The sequence below is a fragment of the Stegostoma tigrinum genome, chromosome 21 (genome assembly GCF_030684315.1).
Source record: "Stegostoma tigrinum isolate sSteTig4 chromosome 21, sSteTig4.hap1, whole genome shotgun sequence".
In the NCBI taxonomy this organism is placed as follows: domain Eukaryota; kingdom Metazoa; phylum Chordata; class Chondrichthyes; order Orectolobiformes; family Stegostomatidae; genus Stegostoma; species Stegostoma tigrinum.
In genome coordinates, this window is record NC_081374.1 from 1 (window position 1) to 23,837 (window position 23,837).

The following is a 23,837-nucleotide window of genomic DNA, read 5'->3' on the forward strand; positions in this document are numbered from 1 at the left end:
CACTCGTCCCCAAGGGGCCTCGCGCAGCTAGATTCGCATTGATTCTGATCTCCTTGCATAGCTCCCGCTCTAAGAAGGCCTGCTCTCGATTTGGTACCTCCACATAACGGTCAAGGAAACCATTCTGTATACACTCCAGAAATCCCTCCTCTACGGCATTGTGGCTAATTTGATTTGCCCGATCAGTAAGATAAGACCTTTGCTGACTGATTATAGACGTGATAGGCCAAATGGCTGTCTCGTGTGCTGTAAATCTCTGGGTCTGAGGATGTAAGTTAACTGCAGAGATGTGGTTTTGTGGGCCAAAAAATGTTAGGAGCCGATATTAAAGGGTAAAAGCAAAAATTCTGTGACTGCTTGAGATTAGAAAGAAACTCCGGTACGTTCACCGAAATCATTTGCTGAAGTAGACTAAATTTGCGTCAGTAATTCATGTGCCGATGTAGATTCTTTGTGTGATCAATATTGTCTTGTGGCAGTCACTTACATACCACAGTTGAGATAAAATTGGATAGCTGTGTAAAACTTTGGATTTCAAATGAAAAGATTTGATTCAAATGAATTTATTCCATGATTAATAGAGCATTTATTCATCTAACCATTGCATGAATGCCAGCTGTTTAGTATTCATATTTCATCGTAATGACTGAGATCCCAAATTTGCTTTGTATTGGTAACTACAAAGTTTAGAGAGCTGCTTATCATCATTATTCAGTTGCTTACAAGTAGAAATTCCTGGAGAAACACAGGAGGTCTGGCAACATCTGTGGAGAGACAACAGACTTAAGAACGACTCGACTTAAAACAATAACTTTTGTCCTCTACAGATGGTGCCAGGCCTGCTGAGTTTCTCCAACCATTTCAGTTTTTGTTAGTTTCACATCTCCAGCATGTGCAGTCCTTTCTTTTAATCGTAATTCAGTTACTTACCTCCTTCTACTTGGGTTGCCAGCTTCACCTCTTTCTTAGTTTAAGTAGGCACATCCCATACTTGTCACTGATTTAGAAATGTTGACTGTTTGTGTGCTTGTACTTTAGCTCCTTGCCATTGCTGCCCTCCCCTGACCAAACAAAAATTCAACTTTGTCCCTTCCTCAAGTGCTGGTGCCTGGCATTTAAATAGCCTTAGATCTACTGTTTTCTTGTAGTGTAATATCATTTCCTCCTGTTTGTGTAATCAAATGTCTTCTGATTTTTGTTTCCCCATGACCTCCACAGGGTTTCTCTGAATCACCTGACCTTGAGTTTGAATATTCAGACAGTGATAAATGGGCAGCAGAACTTTCAGGTAAGGGCAAGAAGTAAAAGATCTCTCAAACCCCAGAACCTTTTTCAGACCCAAAAACCTGACATTGAGTGCTGATGTCTGGTGAAATGAGTGCAAATGCAGAGTTTTTATTAAGCTATCTAGCATTGCATTTATGTGTAATCCCTTCCCTAGCTCCATTCTTTTGCCACAGTCCTTCAGGACATTGCTGGATCTTCCCAGCAAGAAGCTGCATTTGCAATGTAAACAGTTAACACACACATACTTCCATTTCAGCTGGATGTTTATGTATATTTAATTGACTGCAAGTATGCAGGTACATGAGATTATTTAATCTATTACCAGCTAATTTGATCCATGCAGGGAGCTCGGGAGTAGAGATTTCTCTTCTCTCTTTATCTTCTATTTGGCTGTCATGTCTGGTTTCAGGTGGTGTAACAGCAAAAAAAAATGCCAGCGTATAGGTAGATGCCAGCTTGGGCTGTAGAGGAAAACCCTGTCCTTCAGTAACTACTGTACCTTATGAGTTACATGCTTTTTAACCCTCTTGGTCTGCTCTTGTTTTATAGGCTGTAGTGTATTTAGTTCCTCAAGCCTGTTCCACCACTCAACAAAATGATAGCTAATCTGAAACCTATTTTCATGTGCACATCCCTGTCCCATAATGCCTTCTTAGATTTAGACAATAGAAATCTGTTTTACCTTCAATTTAAAATATGCAGCTGCTCTTGTATCAATTGGCATTTGTAGTTAGAGTTTCAAACTCCTCCCACACCTGTGCAGAAATGTTCCTTATTTCATACCTGAAAGGTTTCTCCTTATTTTTTAAACTGCTTCTTATTTGTAGACTCACTAATCAACAGATATTGCGAGTAGTTGGGATAGAGGGAAAAATATTCTGAAACTTTGTTCAAAACATCTTTCAAATCTAAATTCTAGGGAGTACAACTTAATCTCATTCAATTTTATTCTGACACATTTGTGCTGTACTTCTAAACCAGTACAGTCTTCAAAGGTGTGGTGTCCAGAACTGTTCATATTACTGTTGGTGTGGCCTAGCTAGGTCTTTTTAGTTGCTGATGTTCGACCTTTCTTGAGATGAGAACTTCTCTGGCCAGGTTGGCATTTGTTTTCCATCCCCAATTTCATTGTGGTGGGCTTTTGAACCATCCGGTGTACTGTGTGCATGGTATACTTAAATTAACTAATACTGATCTCAACACCCTCATGGGACGATGTTCAATAGATGAAGTTTTGTAGTCATAGACTGACTTGAATATACCCCTTCCAATACAGAGAACTCTCTTTTTATTCTAGAAAAAGTGAAATTGTTTGTTGTGATTGACTTGCTTTTTTTTTAAAGAGTCCTACAAGATTACTAAAATCACCTCAATCTTCTCTTCCAATGACAACATGCTAAATTCATGGAAACATTTTTCATAATTTAAATCTGTCCACCCCTTCATTCATTCTGGTTGTTCTGTTGTGTATCCTTCCAATTTCTGTAATACCTTTCTGTACTGTAGTCCCACCAATATCAAGTGACAGAATTAGCTCACACTTTCAGCTCTATCTTGGCTTTCAATGTATCCTGTAACTGTTGTTCACTGTCAGTAGACTGGAGTTGAAGCGGAGATCAGATTAGCCACAATCGTATTAAATGACAGAACAGGCTTAAGTTGAATTACCTACCCCTCCTCAGTTCTTCTGTTTTATTGCGATAGTTTCCATTTCTTGATTATCACGATCCCTTTCACTTTCCGAGTAGATTATATTCCCATCAAAATAACAATTTCAAGTTCTGAAATAAATCAACTTTGAGGCCAAAGAATTGGAGTGTCAGGTGGAAAGATGAAGTGCTGTTTCTTGAGCTTTCATTGAATTTCACTGCAATAATAAGTACAGAGTAGGAATGCAATAGAGTTAAAACTGGCACGTGATCTCAAAATCAGACTTCAGAAATATTGTGGTGTGGAAGGAGGCCCCGCATGTCTACACCACCTCTCTGATTATCATGACGATGGAATTCTGCTCTTCCCTGTCAACCAGGCATATCAGCTTTGTTTAACTAATCATGTAATCCTGTCTTGAATTCCTTGATTGCATATCTACTTTGACCAGACTCCTCATGATTTTGAAAACTTCAATCCAATCTCCTCTCAGCCTTCTCCTTTTCAAGGAAGAAAGTTCCACCTTCTCCGATCTGTCTTCATAACTGAAGTTCCTCACCCTCAGACCATCATGTAAATCTCTTCTCCACACTGTCCAGTGCACCCTAAAGTGTGGTGTCCAGAACTGTGCATAATACTTAAGATTAAGTCTAATTAGTATCCTATAGATTCTGGTGCTTGTTCTTGTACACTGTACCCCTATCAATGAAGCCTATGATAATAGTGTGCTTCATTAACTCTTCTCTCCGTGTAGTCTGTCACCTTTAATGACATACTAGTGGGGAAATCTTACCACAGCTATACAGATGAAGTGAGACAAAATCTGGAATACCCAGAGCTGTTTTGGTCCCCTTATTTAGGGAAGAATATCATTTCATTGGAGGCATTCAGAAATGGTTCAGTGGGATGATCTCTGGTACGGAAGGCTAAACAGGATGGTCTCTCCTCACTGAATAACTGTTGAGAGGATGTTTCCTCTCATGGGAAAGTCTAGTATCAGAGGGCATTGTTTCAGAATAAAGGGGTGGCAATTTAAGACTGAGATGAGAGGGAATTCTTTCTCAGAGGGTTGTAAGGTTACAAGAGCTGTGGGGCAGAATCCTTGTGTTTCGTTAAGGCTGAGGTAGATTCTTGATCATTGGGAACTAAAAGTTATAAGGAAACTGTAGAAAAGTGGATGTCAGGAATTTTCAGATCAGCCATGATCGTAGTGAATGGCAGAGCCTGTTTTGTATTTTCTTATGTGCACACATGCATCCAGCGCTATTTGCTCCTACACAACCAAGGCCTAACACTTTATTTTATACTGTTTCCATGGCCCTTCTACCAAAATGTATCACCTCTCACTTCTCCGCACTGAAATTCATCCATCTTCTATCTGTCCATGACTTCAGTTTGGCCTTCCTCCAATTTAGAACTTTTAATTTTTAGATCTGGTCCATCCTTTTTCATCACTAATTTCAAAGTAATAGAATTAAGGTCGCTGGTCCCAAAATGCTCCCACACTGACACTGCAGTCACCTGCCCAGCTTTATTTCCCAAGAGTAGGTCGAGTTTTGTACCTTCTATAGTAGGTACACACATAAACTGAATCAAAAATTTCCTTGGACGCACTTAAGAATTTCTTCTCCATCCAAGCCCTTAATACTATGACAGTCCCAGTCTATGTTTGGAAAGTTAAAATCCCGTATCATAACCACCCTATTATTCTGATCGATAATTGAGATCTCCTTACAAATTTGTTTCTCAATTTTCTGTTGACAGTTGTGGGGGGTCTATAGTACAATCACAGTAAGGTGATCATTCCTTTCTGATTTGTTAGTTCCACACAAATAACTTCCCTGGATGTATTCCCAGGAATATCCTCCTTAAGTGCTAAGTACAGCCCGTAATGTTATCTCTAGCCAAAAACGCCACTCCCTCTCCTGTCTTACCACTCTTTCTATTCTACTTATGGCATCTATACCCTGGAACATTAAGCTGCTAGTCTTGTCCATCTCTGAGCCACATATGTGTAATTGCTATGATATCCCATGTTCCCAACCATGCTGTGAGTTCATCTGCCTTACCTGTTAGACCTTTTGCATGGAAATAAATGCAGTTTTAATTTATCATTCCTACCTCATTCTCTGCTTTGTTCTTGCCTGCCCTTTTTGACTTGCTCCTTGTACCAGTCAACTGTACCAGTCTCAGACTGATCTCTTTTCTCGATAACAAAGTGTGAAGCTGGATGAACACAGCAGGCCAAGCAGCATCTCAGGAGCACAAAAGCTGATGTTTCGGGCCTAGAGCCTTCATCAGAGAGGGGGATGGGGAGAGTGTTCTGAAATAAATAGGGAGAGGGGGGGAAGTGGACCGAAGATGGATAGAGGAGAAGATAGGTGGAGACGAGCGTATAGGTGGGGAGAGGATAAGTCAGTCCGGGGAGGACGGACAGGTCAAGGAGGTGGGATAAGGTTAGTAGGTGGGAAATGGAGGTGCAGTTTGAGGTGAGAGGAAGAACAGGTTAGGGAGGCGGTGACGAACTGGGCTGGTTTTGGGAAGGGGTCCCACACGCCACCCCACTCCACAAACCCTGCCAACTGCACACCCCTGCCATGCTAACTGTCCCCTCAACTGCAAGGCAACCAGATGGGTCTGTGCCCTAGGCTTGGACCAACCGAGTATGTAATAAGGACAATCCTATGTGGGCAAACAGGTTTGAATGGGCCTTTATTTACTAGTGTTTCGTAGAATGAGATGGAATCTGATCAAAATATTTAAAATACCAGTGGGACTAGACAAACTAGATGCAGGGAGGCATTTCCCATCATTGGGAGTCTACAACCAAGGGTATGTCACAGGATAAGGATAGACCATTTAGGACTGAGATGAGGAAACTTTTCATGACCAAGTATGGTCAAATTGTGGAATTATTGACCATGGAAGCCTATGGAGGCTGAGACGCTGAGTTTATTCCAGAAAGATAAACAATCTTTCAGATAATAAAGGCATCAAAGGGCATGGGGTGAAAGTGGGGATGTGGTGCTGAGCTAGAGGATCAACCTTGAAGGCTTGAAGGGCTGAATGGCTTACTCTTCCTCCTGGTTTCTAACTTTGTATGTGAAATGGGAGTTTGATGCCTTTTTTTGAATCTGTATGAGACTGTCTCAGAGCAACCATCCTGTGCTGAGACGAACTCTTTGACTCCCATCAGGGAGAGGATTCTTGGCCTTATCAAGCACAAGGAAGAAGGCATTCAGAACTCTTCGGAAAGAATCCAGGCAATCTGTAAAAGATATTACTGCAGAATTAATGAGGAACAAGAAACCTTTTGCTTTTCCATAATCCTGTTGGTCTGCTCAGTCCACTTTTACAGGCAAACCATCAACTATCTGATTACAGACACCGTCAACAGCTGTTTCCAGCACCTCTAGTTTGGAAACAGAATCTACAAGTACATCACAGACCTACAACAATCTTGGAGATGATCTATCTATCATCTATGTATGCATTCTCCATCTATTCAAGTCTTTGTATCTGTATTTTAGCTAATTTTATAAGATTTTATATGAATAATTTTCAACAGTTGTATCTAAAAATAAAGTTTCTTATTTAAAGACAAGAACTTTGCTACTTTTTTTTTAAAAGTTGAAACTGTCAAACTAAAAAAAGCTAAAATTTAAGCCAGCTGTACAAGTTCATAGTTCAAGGACCACTTGAGAACACAGGTGATCTGATCTTCAGAGTTGTACGTGAGGAGTTCAAAGATAAGTGTTGCTCTTTGTTTACTTGAGTACTTAAGCCTGTACTGGGAAAGATGGAGGATGTGATCGTGAATCACCCCTTGAGAGAGCTCTAAGTAGCATGGGAACAATCTATTTAGTGTTGAGAGAAGTGAGTAAACTATATTTGGTGTAATTAGGTTTTAAGTAATAGAAGTGTTGGAGGGTGGTTTTTAGAAATGTTGAGGCTGGACACATGAAAGTTTTCTGCGGTAAGAAAGTGTGGAACTGGATGAACACAGCAGGTCAAGCAGCATCTTAGGAGCACAAAAGCTGACATTTCGGGCCTAAACCCCTCATCAGAAAAGGGGGATGGTGACAGGCTTCTGAAATAAATAGGGAGAGAGGGGAAGGTGGACTGAAGATGGATAGAGGAGAAGATAGGTGGAGAGGAGAGTGTGGGGGAGGAGGTAGGGACGGGATAGGTTGTGCACCTCCAGTCGCGAGCCATTTCAACTACCCCTCCCATTCCTTAGACAACAAGTCCATCCTGGGCCTCCTGCAGTGCCCTAATGATGCCACCTGTAGGTTGCAGGAACAGCAACCCATATTCTGCTTGGGAACCCTGCAGCCCAATGGTATCAATGTGGATTTCACCAGGTTCAAAATCTCTCCTCCCCCCACTGCATCCCAAAACCAGCCCACCTCGTCCCCGCCTGCCTAACCTGTTCTTCCTCTCACCTATCCCCTCTCCCACCTCAAGCCACACCTCCATTTCCTGCCTACTAACCGCATCCCACTCCCTCAAGCTGTCCTATCCCCTCCCTACCTTCCCATCCATCTTCTCCTCTATCCATCTTTGTCTGCCTCCCCCTCTCTCCCTATTTATTTCAGAATCCTGTCGCCGTCCCCCTTTTCTGATGAAGGGTCTAGGCCCAAAACATCAGCTATTGTGCTCCTAAGTTGGTGCTTGGCCTGCTGTGTTCATCTAGCTCCACACTTTTTGTTATTTCGGTTTCCTCAGCATCTGCAGTTCCCGTTATCTCTGAAAGTTTTCTGTAGTCCTTGCATAATCGTTCTAGGAGTTTGGATGATGGAAACTCAGTTAGTGTAGCTTATGTGGATTTTAGCAAATTTTTTGATAAGGTCTTACATAAGAGACTAATTGCGAATGTTAAAGAATTTGGATTTGAGGGACAGTTGACCAGATGGATCAGAAACTGGCTTAGTAATAGGACACAAAGGGTAGAATGGGAAGGCTGTTTGACTGGAGGGTGGTGACCAGTGACATACCACAAGGATCGGGACTGAGACCCTTATTGTTTGTCAGACACATAAATGATATAGATGAAAATGTCGCGGGGGAATGTTAAGCAAATTCGCATTGGTAGAGTGGTAGAGAAGATAGTTGAAGATTACCGGAAAATACAGATAGGTTGGTCAGAAGGGCAGACCAGTTGTAGATGGTATTTAATCCAGAGAAGTGTGAGGTAATCTACTTTGGCAGAAGAAACAGGATGAGGGAGAATTAGTGAATGGCAGGACACTGGAGGAACAGAGGGATCTTGGGTAATTATTCACAGCTCCCTGAAGTTGCAGAGCACGTGAATTGGATAGTTAAGGTGGCATTTGGGTCATTTTTCATTAATCGTGGCATAGAGTACAAGAACAAGGACGTAGTTTTGGAGTTGTTCAGAGCATTGGTCACTCCACAACTGGAGTACTAGGTACAGTTCTGGTCACCTCACTACAAGATGAAAATGGTAGCACTGGTCAGGGTACAGAGGAAGTTCACCAGGTTGTTGCCTGTGATGGAGAAATTGAGCTGTAAGGAGAGACTATAAGACAGGTTTGGATTCATTTCTTTACAGTAGAAAAAGCTGAGGGTGGACATGATTGAAGTGTATACGATTGATGGTTATGGACAGGGTGCAGGAAATTGTGATTAGTGCACTTTTAGTCGTAGTTATGTCAGTGCAGACTCTATGGCAGAAGGTCCTTTTCTACACCGTAAATAGATGATGAGTTGAGTAAAATGAGGCAATGGTCTTCCAACTGCAATGGGGTGGAATCCATGACTACAGTAGAGAGAGAATCTAACCACTCTGCATATGCTGCACTGTGGGCAGATGCTTCCTATTAGATCTGTTTACTATTGATCACGTCTAGGTTACAAGATACATTTTGGTTTTTTTCACTCCTAATATTACTTTTGTTATGTCTTGTTAGAACTCTATAGCTACACAGAGGGCCCTGAGCTTCACTTGAATAGAAAATGCTTTGAAGAAGAATTCAAGACTCATGGTAATGATATTGCTTTTGATGTTAGATGCAAAATACAAACACTGTCTTTGTAAACTAGTTGAGTGTTATCTTGAGGATTGTTTATTTTGAGGCTTAGCCCAATTCTGGTCTAATTTAATGATATTGATATAAGTTCATTAATCCATTGCATTTTTAGCTTTTGAAGAAAATATTCATTTTAAACTATTTCATTTAATATATGAAGATGTCGTGGTGTTTGCCTTGTTAATTATGGCCAAACCTTATTTTATCTCACTGAGCGTGACCGTTTTCCAGTCCAGAGGAGATTCATTGTCCATTTCCGTCCTGACATCAAACAAAACATGTAGTCTGATGTTCTTGCACTCTTTTAACAACAATGTAAATAAACTTTCCCGGGGACTAGAAAATTTCTGATACATTTTACAAGAAGTTCCTACTTTGACATTGTACATGAAGGCTGGAATGAAAATTAGTGTGCTTAGCACCGTGTGTTGCTTCTAAGGCCGAGGCGGTCTATGTCCATATGTAGCAAGATCTGGATGACGTCTCGATTTGGACTGATAAATGGCAAAATATGGTAATTTCACACATGTGCTAGATAATTGAAATCGCCAAAAGAATCTAATCATCTCCCCTATTGTTGTGTCATTATCTAAGCTTGAGAACGTTACCACCTACAGGTTCCCCTGCACACTGCCTTGACGTGGAATTATCTTGCTTCTTCACTATCATGTGGTCAACTTACTGGAACTTTCTTTCTAACAGCAGTGTAGGTACATGTACACCCTGTGGGCTGCAGTGGTTCAAGGTAGCTCAGCACCACCTTTTCCAAGGTGGTTACTGATGGACATAAATGTTGGCTTAGTGTTTGATCCCATTTAACATCTTGTAAAAGAGATACTTACCAAAACTGAAACTCATTTAAAATCTTCAAAGGCTTAAAAGTAGATAAATCTCTAAGGCAGACTGAAATGTATTTTGTGTTGTTGCATGGGGCAGGGGAGGAAATAGGCATGCTTGCGATAATTTTACTTCCTTTCTGGTCACAGGAGAAATACCAGAGGTGTGGAGGCACATCAATGTAGTACCATTATGTGAGAAGGGAGCAAGAGATAATACAGGAAACTACAGGCCTGTCTGTCTCACTTTAGTTGTGGTAAAACTATCAGGAACAGTTCTGAGGGACAGAATTAATCAGCAGTTGGAGAAGTAGGGATTAAGCAAGAACAGTCAGGATGGTTTTGTTCAGGAGAGATCATGTCTGACCAACCTGGTTGAATTTTTCCAAGAGGTAACCAGATGTGTAGATGAGAGCAATGCATTTGATGTTGTCTAATTGGACTTCATCGAGGTTTTTGATAAAATCCCACGTAGGACATTGGTAGCAAAGGTAAGAGTCCGTAGGGTCCAAAGAAATTTGGCCAATTGAGTCCAGAATTTGCTGAGTGCAGGAAGCATAGAGTGATGGTCGAGGGGTGTTTTGTAACTGGATCCCTGTCTGGTAGAGTTCTACAAGGATCACTGTTGGAGGCTTTGTTGTTTGTGGTATACATATACGATTTATCCGTGAGGGACGCTTTGTGAGAGTGTTGGCCAGCCCCCAAAGTCAGTTGCACACGTAGGTAATATCGTTAAGGCATATGGGATACTTGTCTTCCTTAGCCGATGCATATAGTTTAAATCAGGGATGAATTGCTGGTACTGTATAGAAGGTTTGGTTAAGCTACAGCTAGAATACCGTTTGCAGTTATGAAATCCACATTATAGGAGGGATGTTATAACATTGGGCGTGGTGTTGAGCAGAGTTTCTCAGGATGTTACCTGGACTGGAGAGTTTTAGTTATGAAGAGAGATTGCATAGACTGGGGTTGTTTTCCTTGGAGCAGAGGAAACTGAGGAGGGAAATGATTGCAATATGTAAAATTGATGGGCATAGATAGGGTAGACAGGAAGAAGCTTTGCCTCTTGGTTAAGGGGTCAATGACTTGGGAGTAGAGATTAAAGGCAAGGAGCAGGAGGTTTAGAGGGGGTGTGAGGCAATGCATTCTTTGTTTGAGGTAATCTTGATCTTACTGCCTGTAAAAATGGTAGAGGCAGAAACTCTCATGACATCTAAGAAATATTTAGATGTGTACTTGGGATGGCAAGGCATACAGAGCTGTGGACCATGTGCTGAAAAATTGGATTATAATAAGTAAGTGATTTTTTTTTGACCAGCGCAGAATCGACGGATCGAAGGCTTTTTTCTGTGCTATAGACCTCTATGACAAATGAATACAATTAAGGAAATTGAAGGCAAACCAGGGAGTTTAGTGAGTGAGAGTAAATTTTGTTCTTAGTTCTTTAGTGTTAAATTAGAAGTAACTGGAAAGCATTGTGTATGTTGACTTCAGTTTTTTGTATTTTGCAGCTTACAGGATTGTGCTAGGAGAGTTTAGTCAATCAGCAAATTGGTGTGATGAGAGGTGCCCTTTTGAGAGTTTAGATTTCAGTCTAGTGGCATGTGGGTGTTGGTTATTTTTAAATGCATCAAAAAATTAACTGAACCAGTCAGTCTTTCCAGTATCATGACCTCATTCAGTGTTTGTTGGAGAGCAGTAAATTCCTGGAGTATTGATAGTTTATTTGTATTTCACTAGGTTTATGACAGTTTGAGCAGTGTATGTTAGATTTTGGCTTGGCACAATCAAGGATTGATTTTAACTTGGGAAATCCAGAGATTGGAAACTTTTAGGTTGCAGGTTTGGAACCTATGTGAAAGCATAGGGGAGATGTCAGACGTAGGTTCTTTACACAGAAGAGTGGTGGGCATGTGGAATGTGCTGCTGGCAGTGCTAGTGGAGTCAGATACTTTAGAGACTTTTAAGCGACTCTTGGGTAGGCACATGGAGGACAGTAAAATGTAGGATATGCAGGGTAGATTGATCTTAGGATAATAGCTCGACACTCCAACGTGGGCCAAAGGGCCTGTACTGTTCTATGCCCAGTGTTCTTTTGAGTAGTTTTGGAAGAAATCTGCCTGAATTTTGAGCTAAAGTAAAATTTATTTCCTAGAAAGGTTCATAGAAAACTCAGAGAAAGTTGCCTTAATGGAATGTTAATTTGAGTAACTTCCTGCCAGGAGTGTTTAGTTAGAAATTGGCAGATTGTTAAACAAATGGCAAAGCCCAAGCTTTCGGTTTTGTGATTATTCATGTAAGAAATCTTCACAATTCACACGAAGGAACTGGAAAAAATCAGTTGATTTGAACTTGAGATTTAAAATAAAAGCATAATCTTTGTGATTTGATCATGTTTAGGTTTGGGTGAAAGTTTTGTTTTGCTGGATGTTTTGTGATTTTTTTCAACTTTAAATGTTCTTTCAGTTCCTGTACATTGGAACATAGCTAACCTAAGCTCACTGTTTAAAAAGGAGACAAAGGAAATTGGGAATTACGGACAGGTTAGCCTGATGTTGGTTGCAGGGAAATGCTGAAGTCCACTATTAAAGATGTAATAGCAGAATGCTTGGAAAACAGTGGTTGAAGTGTCACCCTGTAAGACAACACTTGGAACAATCCTCTCCAGTGTTTTAGGTGAGTGGTCTCTTTGGCTGGCCAGGATTTCTTTGCAGGGTAATGATGCACATCCAGGTAGAGGAGGAGATTCGTGCTCGAAGTGAAACAACACAGCTGCTCCAGCAAGGGGTCTATCTGCCATGCACCAACCAGAAGTCCTGAACATTTTACCCCGGTTGATCCTCATGGAGGACGCTGCAGAGTAGAGGTCCTGGCACTCATGCATTCACCCTAACTCAACCAGGTTTGTGAACTTGAGGAGCATGTCATCTGCATATGCTCTCAACCCAGGCCTGTGCAGATCTGAGACGGCACGGTGGCTCAGTGGTTAGTGCTGCTGCCTCTCAGCACCAAAGACCCAGGTTCGATTCTACCCTCAGGCTGTGTGGAGTTTGCACATTTGTCCCTGTGTCTGCATGGGTTTCCTCAGCATGTTTCAGTTTCCTCGCATGGTCCAGAGTTGTGCAAGGCAGGTGAATTGGCCATGCCAAATTGCCAGTGGTGTCTAGGGATGTTGAGGGAGAGACGGGCTGAGTGTGTGCACGTTTGTGTGTTGGGAGGTGGGAGGTGGGGGGTGGGGGGGAGCGGAGATACCTGATTGTGATTGGAGAATGGCTCCTGCTGCTTGGAGGCCTTTAGAACACAGGATGTGTACACACTGGAATTGTATAGGCAGTCACTTATGTACAATCCAACCCCAAGCCTCAAAGCTGAAGGTGATGGAATTGGGATGGAGTTTTGTTAGACGTTTAAGAAGCCAAAGGTCTTAACCAAGGCCCTCAACTTCCCTACTGTTTTGAGCTGTTCTGGTGTTGCCGTGTTCCCTGCGCTTGATGGTGTGACTGAGATCTCCCCTGAGAGGAATGAATTCACCCTCACTGAAGCTAAGAAGAGTTGACCTTTCTTTGCCACTCAGGCGCTCGCCAAGGTGTGTATACATTCAGAGTGAAGCACCACACCTCTGAAACAAGCGGTGAGTTCAAACACGCAGCCTGGCACGTGCTCCTTGACCCTCGATCACTGGATGGGGAAAGGGTACCGACAAGATAGCCACCCTGCCAGAACTGGAAGCCAGGTCATTAACGTTGACCATTCCACACCATTGCAGGAGCCATGCAGCTTCATCTGAAACAGTAAGGGTTTCTCACTGGAAGCTCACCATGTACTCGTGTTCCCTGAGGAGCAAGAGGATATGAAATCTGTGCTTTTCTGCTGTCATTGACATTGAGGCTAGCTATGGATGTTCTCATGGCTGCAGTATGTACCACTATCACCAGGTGAAACAATGAAATTAATTTACTGAGCCGGCGGAGGGGCTTTCTTTCCCCTTTACTACCTGAAGATGCTATAAAGGAAACTTTGACTCCACCGGCTCATGTTCCTGTCCGTTCCGGGCACCACTAATAGCTGCCAGGCAGACATGACCTGAAGTGGTAGAGAATTCCACCGGTCTATAACCAACTGCCTTGGCGACCGAGCATCGCATGCAAAATTTCCTGGAACTCCCCAGCAGGGGGAAGGGTGTTTCATCCATGAGACCCATGTCCCCCTGTGCTTCACCTAACTAGCAGTACTCTCGACAGTTGATGTGTCTTCTTCCAAGTCATCGCCTCCAACCCCTGACCGTACGCCTGCATCAAGTGTGGAGGTTGGTCTGCGGTCACCAGTTGGACACAATCCTCCCTTGGACCTACCCCCAGGGTTGACAGCAGGCGATTACTTTGCAGAGACCTTTGAGCCTTAGATTATATCAGACTCGATGCAGGGTGGTTGTTCAAAACACTGCTCTGGTTCTGGAATCAGGCAGACGTGTTGGACATGAAGGTCTGGGAGGGAGTGAGGAGGCCTGGTCTTTCATCGCTACTACACAGCATGCCTTCAGGATACCTATTCTCATTGCAGTCCCCAGTCAGCTCAAGCAGTACCTGAGGCCTTCTAGATCTTGTGGCATGAATGAGACGTCCAATGGTGGGGTACTGTGGGGGTGGGTTTGTGACCCCCTTCCCAAGTGAAGAGGGAGAGTGGTTTTGGGGAGATGCTACCACCGTGTCCATGGCGGAGGCGTTGTTTGTATCAGACTGTGCTGGTCCTTCAGACCGCAAGGAGTGGCGCCTTTCCCAAAAAGTTGGGTGAATAAGGGACACTTCCATCTCAAACTGGCTACCCTCCGCCCTTTCTTCTTTCACAGATTTTGGGACACGAGGGTCATGGGGACGTTGCGTGTTGACTCGGGTGCTCATTATCAAACAGGCCAGGGTGGGTCTTGAAATCCTGCACTTCCTTGATGCGCCCAGGGTCGCTGTTTTCTGGAACGGGACTCGCATCAGTCTGGGGATGAGTGATCTCAGGGGCACCTGGGGAATCCTTCTGGGAGGTTGTCCCCACGTGTTTGGTATTCCTGCAGGGCTTTTCCCCCCTGCCTCACTGGTATCATTAACAGGAACGCTGGTCAATACAGACTTCCCTCGCAGGGCTTGAAGGGGGTAACAGTGGTGTCAGGCATGACTGCTAGGTTGTTGGTCGCAGCATAAGGTAGTTCCTTTTGACATGCCCCACATGTTTACAAACATGACACTGCCCACCGTCTGCCAACTAGAACACCCGGTATGCATCATCCCCATGCTCCGCTATAAATGCACCTTCCATGACCTGCTCTTGGGCTGAGCGGGGGGGTGCGGTGGGGGTTTGTCCAGGCTCCCCAGGCACCAAATGAGTAGAGATGCAGGCCACCAGGCTTCTCAGGGCAGCAGCAACAGATATTCCACACTCGAGGCCCTCCAGTCGGGCAGGCTACAGACCTGAGGCCCGAGGCCCTAAGTATGAATAAACAACACAAGCACCTCCCAGGACAGCAGGTGTTTACTCTTCAGTCTCCAACTGATGCAGCTAGTAAACAGAGTGCAAACTGCCAGCACACAGGAATTCAGCCCTCTACCACCGCCTTCTTTCTCCTAACATCAATCCAATTTTACAGCTAGTTGACCAACTCACCATGGTTCCAATGTGATCTAACCTGACTAACCACTTTACCTAAGGTTTTAGAGTAGATTTATAGCTCAGATTACGGATATTGCGGTTGGTTGGCTCACCGAGCCGGTTCGTTGTTCCGCAGACGTTTCATTACCTTGCTGGGTACCGTTATCAGTGCAGCCTCCGATGAAGTGCTGTTGCGTTTTCCCACCTGTTATTTTAAACTCTGGTGTCTGTTAAGCTGGATTACCTCACTTCCGGTTTTCCTTTGCAATGGAGTGTATATGGAGTCTAGCTCTGTGTTTATTGATGGCTTTCTTAGTGGAGAACCAGGCCTCTAGGAATTCCCGTGCTTGTCTCTGCTTCGCCTGTCCCAGGATCCTAGTGTTGTCCCAATTGTATTGGTGGTTTCCTTATCCTTGTGGATGGAAATGAATGAGTATTGGTTGTGTCTTTTTTTTTCCAGTCGATGTTCATGTACTGTTGTGGTTAATTTCCTTTTAATGTCCAATGTAATGTTTGTCTCAGTCTTTGCAGGGAACCTTGATACGACATTGATCCTGTCCATACTGGGTCTTTGGTTCGGGTGAGCAGTTGGCACAGGGTGGATGTGAGTTTTGTGCTACTCTGATGCCCAGTGGTTGTAGGAGTGTTGTGGTCAGTTCAGATGTGTTCTTGAAGTAAGGTAGTGTGATGAGTGTGTCCGGGTGTGCACTATCTTCCTGGCGTCATTCGTGTAGTAGGCATCTTCTGACCCAGTTTTTCGGGTGCCCTTTGTCTTTGAATACTTGGAATAGGTATTCTTCTTCTTTTTGGAGTAGTTCTGTGCTGCTGCAGTGTGCTGTTGCTCGTTTAAATAATATTTTCATGCAACTTTGTTTGTGTGTTTTTGGATGGTTGCTGTTGAAATTTGGTACTTGGTCAGTGTGTGTGGCTCTCCCATTTACCTTTGTTAATCTTTGTTTGGAATTCCCCGTTGGTCTTGCATTCCACGATGACATCCAAGAATGGATGTTGTTTGTTCTTTTCCTCTTCTCTGGTGAATCTGATCCTGGTGAGGGTGTTGTTTATTAGTTCAAGTGTCTCCTTAAGTTTGATCATTTAATAATGAGGAAGGTGTCATCCACGTAGCATATCCATAGTTTCGGTTGGATTAGCGGAAGGGCCACGCTTTCAAGTCTCTGCATCACCGCTTCAGCTATTAGTCCGGAGATAAGCTAATCCCTTGGGTGTCCTGTTGATCTGTTCATATGTTTGGCCATTAAAGGTGAAGTGATCTTTAAGGGGCCCTATTCTCTCTCTGCTATTCTTTTGCCCTTAATGTACTTGAATCTCTTTGGATTGTTCTTTACTCTATCCCACAAAACTATCTCAAGTCCCCTTTTTGTCCTCCTGATTTCCCTCTTAGGTGTACTCCTGCATCCTCCATAGACCTGCCGAGATTCACTTGAGCCCAGCTGCCCATACATGTCATATGCCTTCTTTTCCTTGACCAGAACCTTGATATCTATAGTAATCTAGTATTCACAACTCCTTCCAGCCTCACTCTTCACTCTAATGGGAACGTGCTGGCCCTGAACTCTTGTTATCTCACTTTTGAAAGCCTCCCACTTGCCAGAAGTTCCTTTACCTGTGAATAGCTTCCCCCAATCAGCTTTTGAAATTTCTTGTCTAATAGGGTGAAAATTGGCCATGCCCCAATTTAGAGCTTTAACTTGGGAACCATACCTATCCTTTTCCATAACTATGTTAAAACTAACAGAATTATGATCACTGGTCCCAAAGTGCTTCCCCCAACACCTCATGACTTGCCCTACTTTATTACCCAAGAGGAGATCAGATTTTTCCTCTTCTTTAAAAGGCCATCTACATATCGATTGAGAATTTTTTTCGGAAAACACTTGGTGGTGGGCTTGTCAGAATGGACTTCAGCAAGGCATTCAATAAGGCACTGCTTGTAGACTGGCTGGCAAGGTTAGAGCACATGGAATTCAGGGAGAGCTAGCCATTTGAATACAAAATTGGCTCGAAGGTAGGAGACAGGGTGGTGATGGAGGGTTGTTTCTCGGATTGGAGGCCTGTGACTAATGATGTGCCGTAAGGATCAGTGCTGGATCCACTGCTTTTGGTCATTTATATAAATGATTTGGATGTGAATATGGGAGGTATGGTTAGTAAGTTTGCAGATGGCGGTAAAATTTGTGGTATAGTGGGTACCAATGAAGGTTATCTGAGAGTACAACTGGACATTGATCAGATAGGCCAATGGGCCATGGCATCGCAGACGGAGCTTAATTCAGATAACTGAGAGGTGGTGCACTTTGGAAAGGCAAATCAGGGGAGGGCTTATACACTTAATGGTAAGTTTCTGGGGAGTGTTGCTGAACAAAGAGACTTCGGAGTGCAAGTTCATAGTTCCTTGAAAGTGGAATCGCAGATAAACAGTGTAGCAAAGAAGGCATTTGTTATGCTTGCCTTTATTGGTCAGTGGTTGAGCATAGGAGTTGGGAGATCATGTTGTGGCTGGACAGGACATTGATTAGGCTACTTTTAAAATGTTGCATTCAATTTTATGCTCCCTGCTATAGGAAAGGTGTCGTGAAATGTCAAAGGATTCAGAAAAGATGTGCAAGGATGTTGCCAAGGTTGTAGGGTTTGATCTGTAGGGAGAGGATGAATAGACTGGGACTGTTTACCCTGGATCATCGGAGGCTGAGAGGTGACCTTATAGAGGTTTATAAAATCATGAAAGGCAATGATAGGGTGCCTAGCCAGGTCTTTTCGCTGAGGTGTAGGAGTCCAAAACTAGGGCGTGTAAGTTTAAGATGAGCGGAGGAAGATATAAAAGGGACCTAGGGCAACTTCTTCATGCAGAGGGTGGTATGTGTATGGAATGAGGTGCTAGAGGTGGTGGACACTTGTACAGTTAGAAAATTTAAAAGGCTTCTGGGTATATGAATAGAAAGGGTTCATAGGGATATGGGCCAGATGCTGGCAAATGGAACTAGATTTATTTAGGATATCTGGTTGGCGTGGGTGAATTGGACCAAAGGGCCTCTTTCCATGTTGTATATCTCTATGACTCTTAACAAATTCCTCTCCGTTCAAGTCCTTAATACTGTGGCAGCCCTGGACTATATTTGGAAAGTTAAAATGTCATACTATTCTAACCCTATTATTCTTACAGTTGTTTGTGATTTCCCTGCATGTTTGCACCTCGATTTCCAGCTGACTTGGGTGTCCTGTCGTACAATCCCATTAAAGTAATCGCCCCTTATTTCTCAGTTCCACCCATATAGCCTGGACAATCTGTCAGGAATATCCTCTGTAAGCACTGCCGTTTTCCTTAATCAAAAACTCCACTGCCCGCTCCTTGCCTCCTCTGTTTCCTCCTTATTGTATCTGTACCCAGAACATTGAACTGCCAGTCCTGTCCCTGCCTCAGCCATGTTTCAGTAATAACTTTAATATCCCAGTCACATGTACCCATCCATGCTCTAAATTTTGGTGCCTTACCTGTCAGGCCTCTTGCATTGAAATAAATATAGTTCAACTCATCAGTTTTCCTTCATTCCCTTTAACTTGTTCTCTTTAATTTCTGTACTGGCCTCGACCTTCTCTCTTGTCTCACTACTGTTAAAGGTACCACGCTTTTGCCAAACTAGTTTACATCCTCCTGAGTAGCTCGAGCAAATTTCCCCACAGGGATATTGATCTCTCTCCAGTTCAGGTGTAACGTATCCCCTTTGTATGAGTCACCTTCGCTGTAGAGGAGATTCCAATGGTCTGAATCCCTGTCCCCTGTACCAGCTCCTCAGCTGTGCATTCATTTGCCTTATCCTCCCAATCCTATTTTTATTGGCACGCGGTTCCAAGAGTAGTCCAGAGTTTACTACCCTTATTCCTGCTTTTTAACTACTTGTCTCAACTCCCTATATTAACTTGGTCGAACCTCATCCCTTTTTCTGACTATGTTTTTTGTCCCAACCTGTGTTACAACCTCCCTTGAGAAATTGCTGCAACTGCTCCAAGGTGTTCTTTTTCCCCAGGCACCAGGGAGACAAGACACCAACTTGGAGTCTCACTCGTGGCCGCAGAAAGACCCATCTGTGTCCCTTACTGGAGAGTCCTCTTTCCCAGTTGCTTGCTTGGGAACATGACCGGTGGGAGCATGGTCAGTATGGACTGGTTGAAACGAAAGGTCTGTTTCCAAGCTGTATGCCTCTGTAAGAAATAATTGTAACAGTAAATAGTACTGTGTCTTGTTGCTGATCCACCGTTCAGATGATCACCGCTGATCATCTGCTTCCAGATTCTCTCATGGCTGCATTCAAGATCCCTTCATTTCTCGAGGGGTTTAAAAAATCCATACTAGTATACTCTGATGTAGAGGTGCCACCGTTGGACTGGAAAAGTCAGAAGTCAGACAACACTAGGTTATAGTCCAACATGTTTGTTTGAAATCACAAACTTCAACAGCGCTGCTCCTTCATCAGGTGGGAGCAGCACTTTGAAAGCTTGTAATTTCAAGTGAACGCGTTGGAGTATAACCTGTTGTTGTGTGACCTCTGACAACATACTCTGTGACAGAATGTCAATGACTGCTGGAGTAGGAAATTCTAAAGAAAGACAACCCTTTGAAGGAATAAATACTGCTCGCTCTGAACTTTTCAACCCCTTATCTGAGACTGTATGTCTCTGTTCTGGTTTCCCAATCCAGAGTATGCAACCTCCCCATATCTATCTTTTAGTCCCTTCAGAATCTTGTATATTTTGGTTAGATCACCTTGCATTCTTCTAAAAGTTATAAGTCAGTTAGCTTAGTTAGCTAGACAGCTGGTTTGTGATGCAGAGTGATGCTAACAGCCTTGTTTCAATTGCCTTGTTAGAACAAGAGTTGAGGAAAAACTCCTTCACCCAGAGAGTGGTGGATATATGGAATGCTCTGCCCCAGAAGGCAGTGGAGGCCAACTCTCTGGATACTCTCAAGAAAGAGATAGAGCTCTTAAAGATAGTGGAATCAAGGGTTATGGGGATAAGGCAGGAACAGGATACTGATTGTGGAAGATCAGCCATGATCATAATGCATTGTGGTGCTGGCTCGAAGGGCCGAATGGCCTACTTCAGCACCTATTGTCTATTGTCTAATTCCTGTACTGGCTGCGGTTATGATGAAGTAATCTCCTCCTGAACCTCCCCCTTTGTCTGACGTGATGTGACCTTCAGGTTAACCTCTATCAGTTTTCTCTCTCTCTCTCTTTCGCTAATAAGAAAGCAGAATTTAAGCATCACTACCAAACTCTGGAGAATATGGTAGGTTGGAGTAGGCCATGGCCTTGTGTTATCACTTGACTGTTACTCCATGTTGTGGGCATCTAGGTTTGATGACACGCGGTGGAATTTGAATTCAATAATAATTTGGAATTAAGAATCTAACAATGATCAGGAAACCGTTGCATCTCATTGATAACGCAGTGTAGGGCTGAAGGAACGCAGCAGGCCAGGCAGCATCAGAGAAACAGGAAAGTTGAAGTTTGAGGTTGGGGACCGTTCGGTTACAGATGGGCAATAAATGCTGGTCCAGCCAGTAATGCACATGTACCGTGAATGAGTTTCTAAAAAAAAAATTGCTTTGCACAGCATCCAAAAGACGACCCTCTCATTTTACATCTCTTTAGTGCAATAGAACCAAAGGATTAAAAATTACACCATGTGAACTGAACCTCTTGATGTATTTGCATTTGCTTTCATGAATGTATTTTTGAAACAGAAATAAGAGCTGTCGTAAAGTGTGATTCATGCTTACATGTATAACCAATACATCATTATTTTCTTCGTAGTGAAAGACAAGAAATGGACTGAAGTGGATATCTCAGAGCATCAGACACATGCCATGAGATTGCTGGATGGCCTAGAGGTAACTGCCAGGGAGAAGAGGTTGAAAGTGGCTCGTGCTATACTTTATATGGCACAAGGTAACATCTAGTTGTAAATATTAAACAAAATGTATGTAAATTATTGATCTCTCACTTTGACAAAGCAAATATTTGCCAAGTCAAGAAGAAAAAAACAGTGTCAACGTAAACACTGCCAGATGAAGTAAAGCGTAGGATGCAAAATAAATTTCAAATTTGTGCTAACCTTAATCGCCAATGCAGCATAAATTTTTTTTTCTGCAGCAGGCAGTTGATTACTGCATAAGGGCAGCATGGTGATAGTGTCATTAGTACTGTTGCCTCACAGCACCAAAGACAGGGTTGATTCCAACATTGGTGTGTGTTTGCATGTTCTCCTCCTATCTGTGTGGGTTTCCGCCAGTTGCCCCGATTTCTCCCCTCCCCTCATTCCAAAGTGTGTAGGTTAGGTGGATTAGTCATGCTAAATTGCCTCATTGTATCCAGGATATGGATTAACCACAGTAAATGCGAGGTTACAGGGATAGGATGGGAGTGGGTCAGGGTGGGATACTCTTTCAACGATCGGCTCAGACTCAATGTGTCAAATGGCCTCTTTCTGCAGTGCCGAAATTCTATGAAGGATAATTTATTAACATTGATACATATCACCTTATCTGTTACAAGTGAAATTGTATCCTAATCCTGGGTGAACAGCTGGAGTCAAAACTACCGGTTCACCTCTCCTATTGCTTGTAATTTTTGAATCCTGCTACGACAGAAGATAGAATTTGAATTTAATGTTAATGGAATGTTTCTGGATGAGAGGACGTGTAAGCTCCTTTTGCTAAGATTTTTGTAGTGCAGACGTGTTTATTTGAAGTGTTTAAGAGCAGCCACAAATTTGTAAGTGTTTTGTAAGGTAAAATTCAGCATCAGGGCCTTCATTGGACACAGTAAGCTGTGGACTCAGCACCGATCATGAATGAGCTCATGGGCACATTTTCCAATCTCATGTTTTAATTTTGTGAAAGCAACTATTGTCTTACTTCTCAATTTTAACTACCTGTACCACCTTCATCCTTTGTTTTATGATGTTTTAATACTGGATCAGAGTCACACAGCAATGTGTAGGCACCACCTCAAGTTTGTGCCTGACAAATGTTTTAAGGAGGTGACCCAAGTGTGTTGATGTGGGTGGTTCTGTCATGGCATATATTATGAGGTTATGTTGGAGCTGTACAAAACTTTAGTTAGGCCACAGCTGGAGTACTATGTGCGGTTCTGGTCACCATGCCATAGGAAAGATGTGATTGCACAGGAGAGGGTGCGGATGCAGACAAAGTTCACCAGGATGTTGCCTAGGATAGTGGGGAGCTGATGGCCTTGTGGATTGTTGCAAAACTATTAATCTAGAGACCAGTTAATGTCCTGGGGACCCAGCTTTGAATCCTGCTATGACAGAAGATAGAATTTGAATTTAATAAAGATGTGAAATTAATAGTCTGATGACCATCAAACTGTTGCTGATTGTTCGTTCACTAGTGTTCTTCAGGGAAGTAAATCTGCCATCTTTTTTGGATCTGATCTACATGTGACTCCAGACCCATAGCAATGTGGTTGACCCTTAAGGGAACAGCAAGAAATGCTGCCCTAGCTGGCGATGCCCACATCCTGTGAGTGAATAAATAAGGAGATGGAGCAGTTTAACTATGAAGAGAGCCTGGATATGGTCTGAGATAACAAAATGTGAGGCTGGATGAACACAGCAGGCCCAGCAGCATCTCAGGAGCACAAAAGCTGACGTTTCGGGCCTAGACCCTTCTTCAGAGATGGGGATGGGGTGAGGGTTCTGGAATAAATAGGGAGAGAGGGGGAGGCAGACTGAAGATGGAGAGAAAAGAAGATAGGTGGAGAGGAGAGTATAGGTGGGGAGTTAGGGAGGGGATAGGTCAGTCCAGGGAAGACGGACAGGTCACGGAGGTGGGATGAGGTTAGGATGTAGGAGATGGAGGTGCGACTTGGGGTGGGAGGAAGGGATGGGTGAGAGGAAGAACAGGTTAGGGAGGCAAATAGGCCTGAAACGTCAGCTTTTGTGCTCCTGAGATGCTGCTGGGCCTGCTGTGTTCATCCAGCCTCTATTTTGTTATCTTGGATTCTCCAGCATCTGCGGTTCCCATTATCACTGGATATGGTCTGGTTGTTTCCTTTTAAACAAAGGGCTGAGAGGGGATCTGATTAAGATATGTAAGATTGAGGGGTAGAGAGACAGCAAGTTTTTCCTTGAAACATCTATAAAGAGGGAGTCATAATTTTTCAGTGGAAACAAGGACATTTAGAGGGGATTTGAGCAAAGATTCTTTTCACCTAGAGAGTGGAAGGGGTCTGGATTGCTCTGCGTGTGAGGGTAGTTGAAACAAGAAATCTCCCAACCTTCAGAAAGTATTTCAAGTGAGTGAACACTTGAAATGCTATAACATTCAAGGGAC

General features: G+C 43.2%; 1 protein-coding gene across 1 annotated transcript in view; it reads left to right on the plus strand.

The window, feature by feature from the left end:
- Positions 1–1,218: 1,218 nt before the first annotated feature.
- Positions 1,219–23,837, plus strand: part of LOC125462951 (striatin-interacting protein 1) — a gene marked incomplete at its 5' end in the record, with an annotated part of 171,669 nt that continues 149,050 nt past the window's right edge. The window contains 3 exons of the mRNA XM_059653204.1: positions 1,219–1,288; positions 8,871–8,945; positions 21,295–21,429. Of these exons, the coding sequence (XP_059509187.1) occupies positions 1,219–1,288; positions 8,871–8,945; positions 21,295–21,429 (280 nt within the window). The remainder of the gene's footprint in view (positions 1,289–8,870; positions 8,946–21,294; positions 21,430–23,837) is intronic.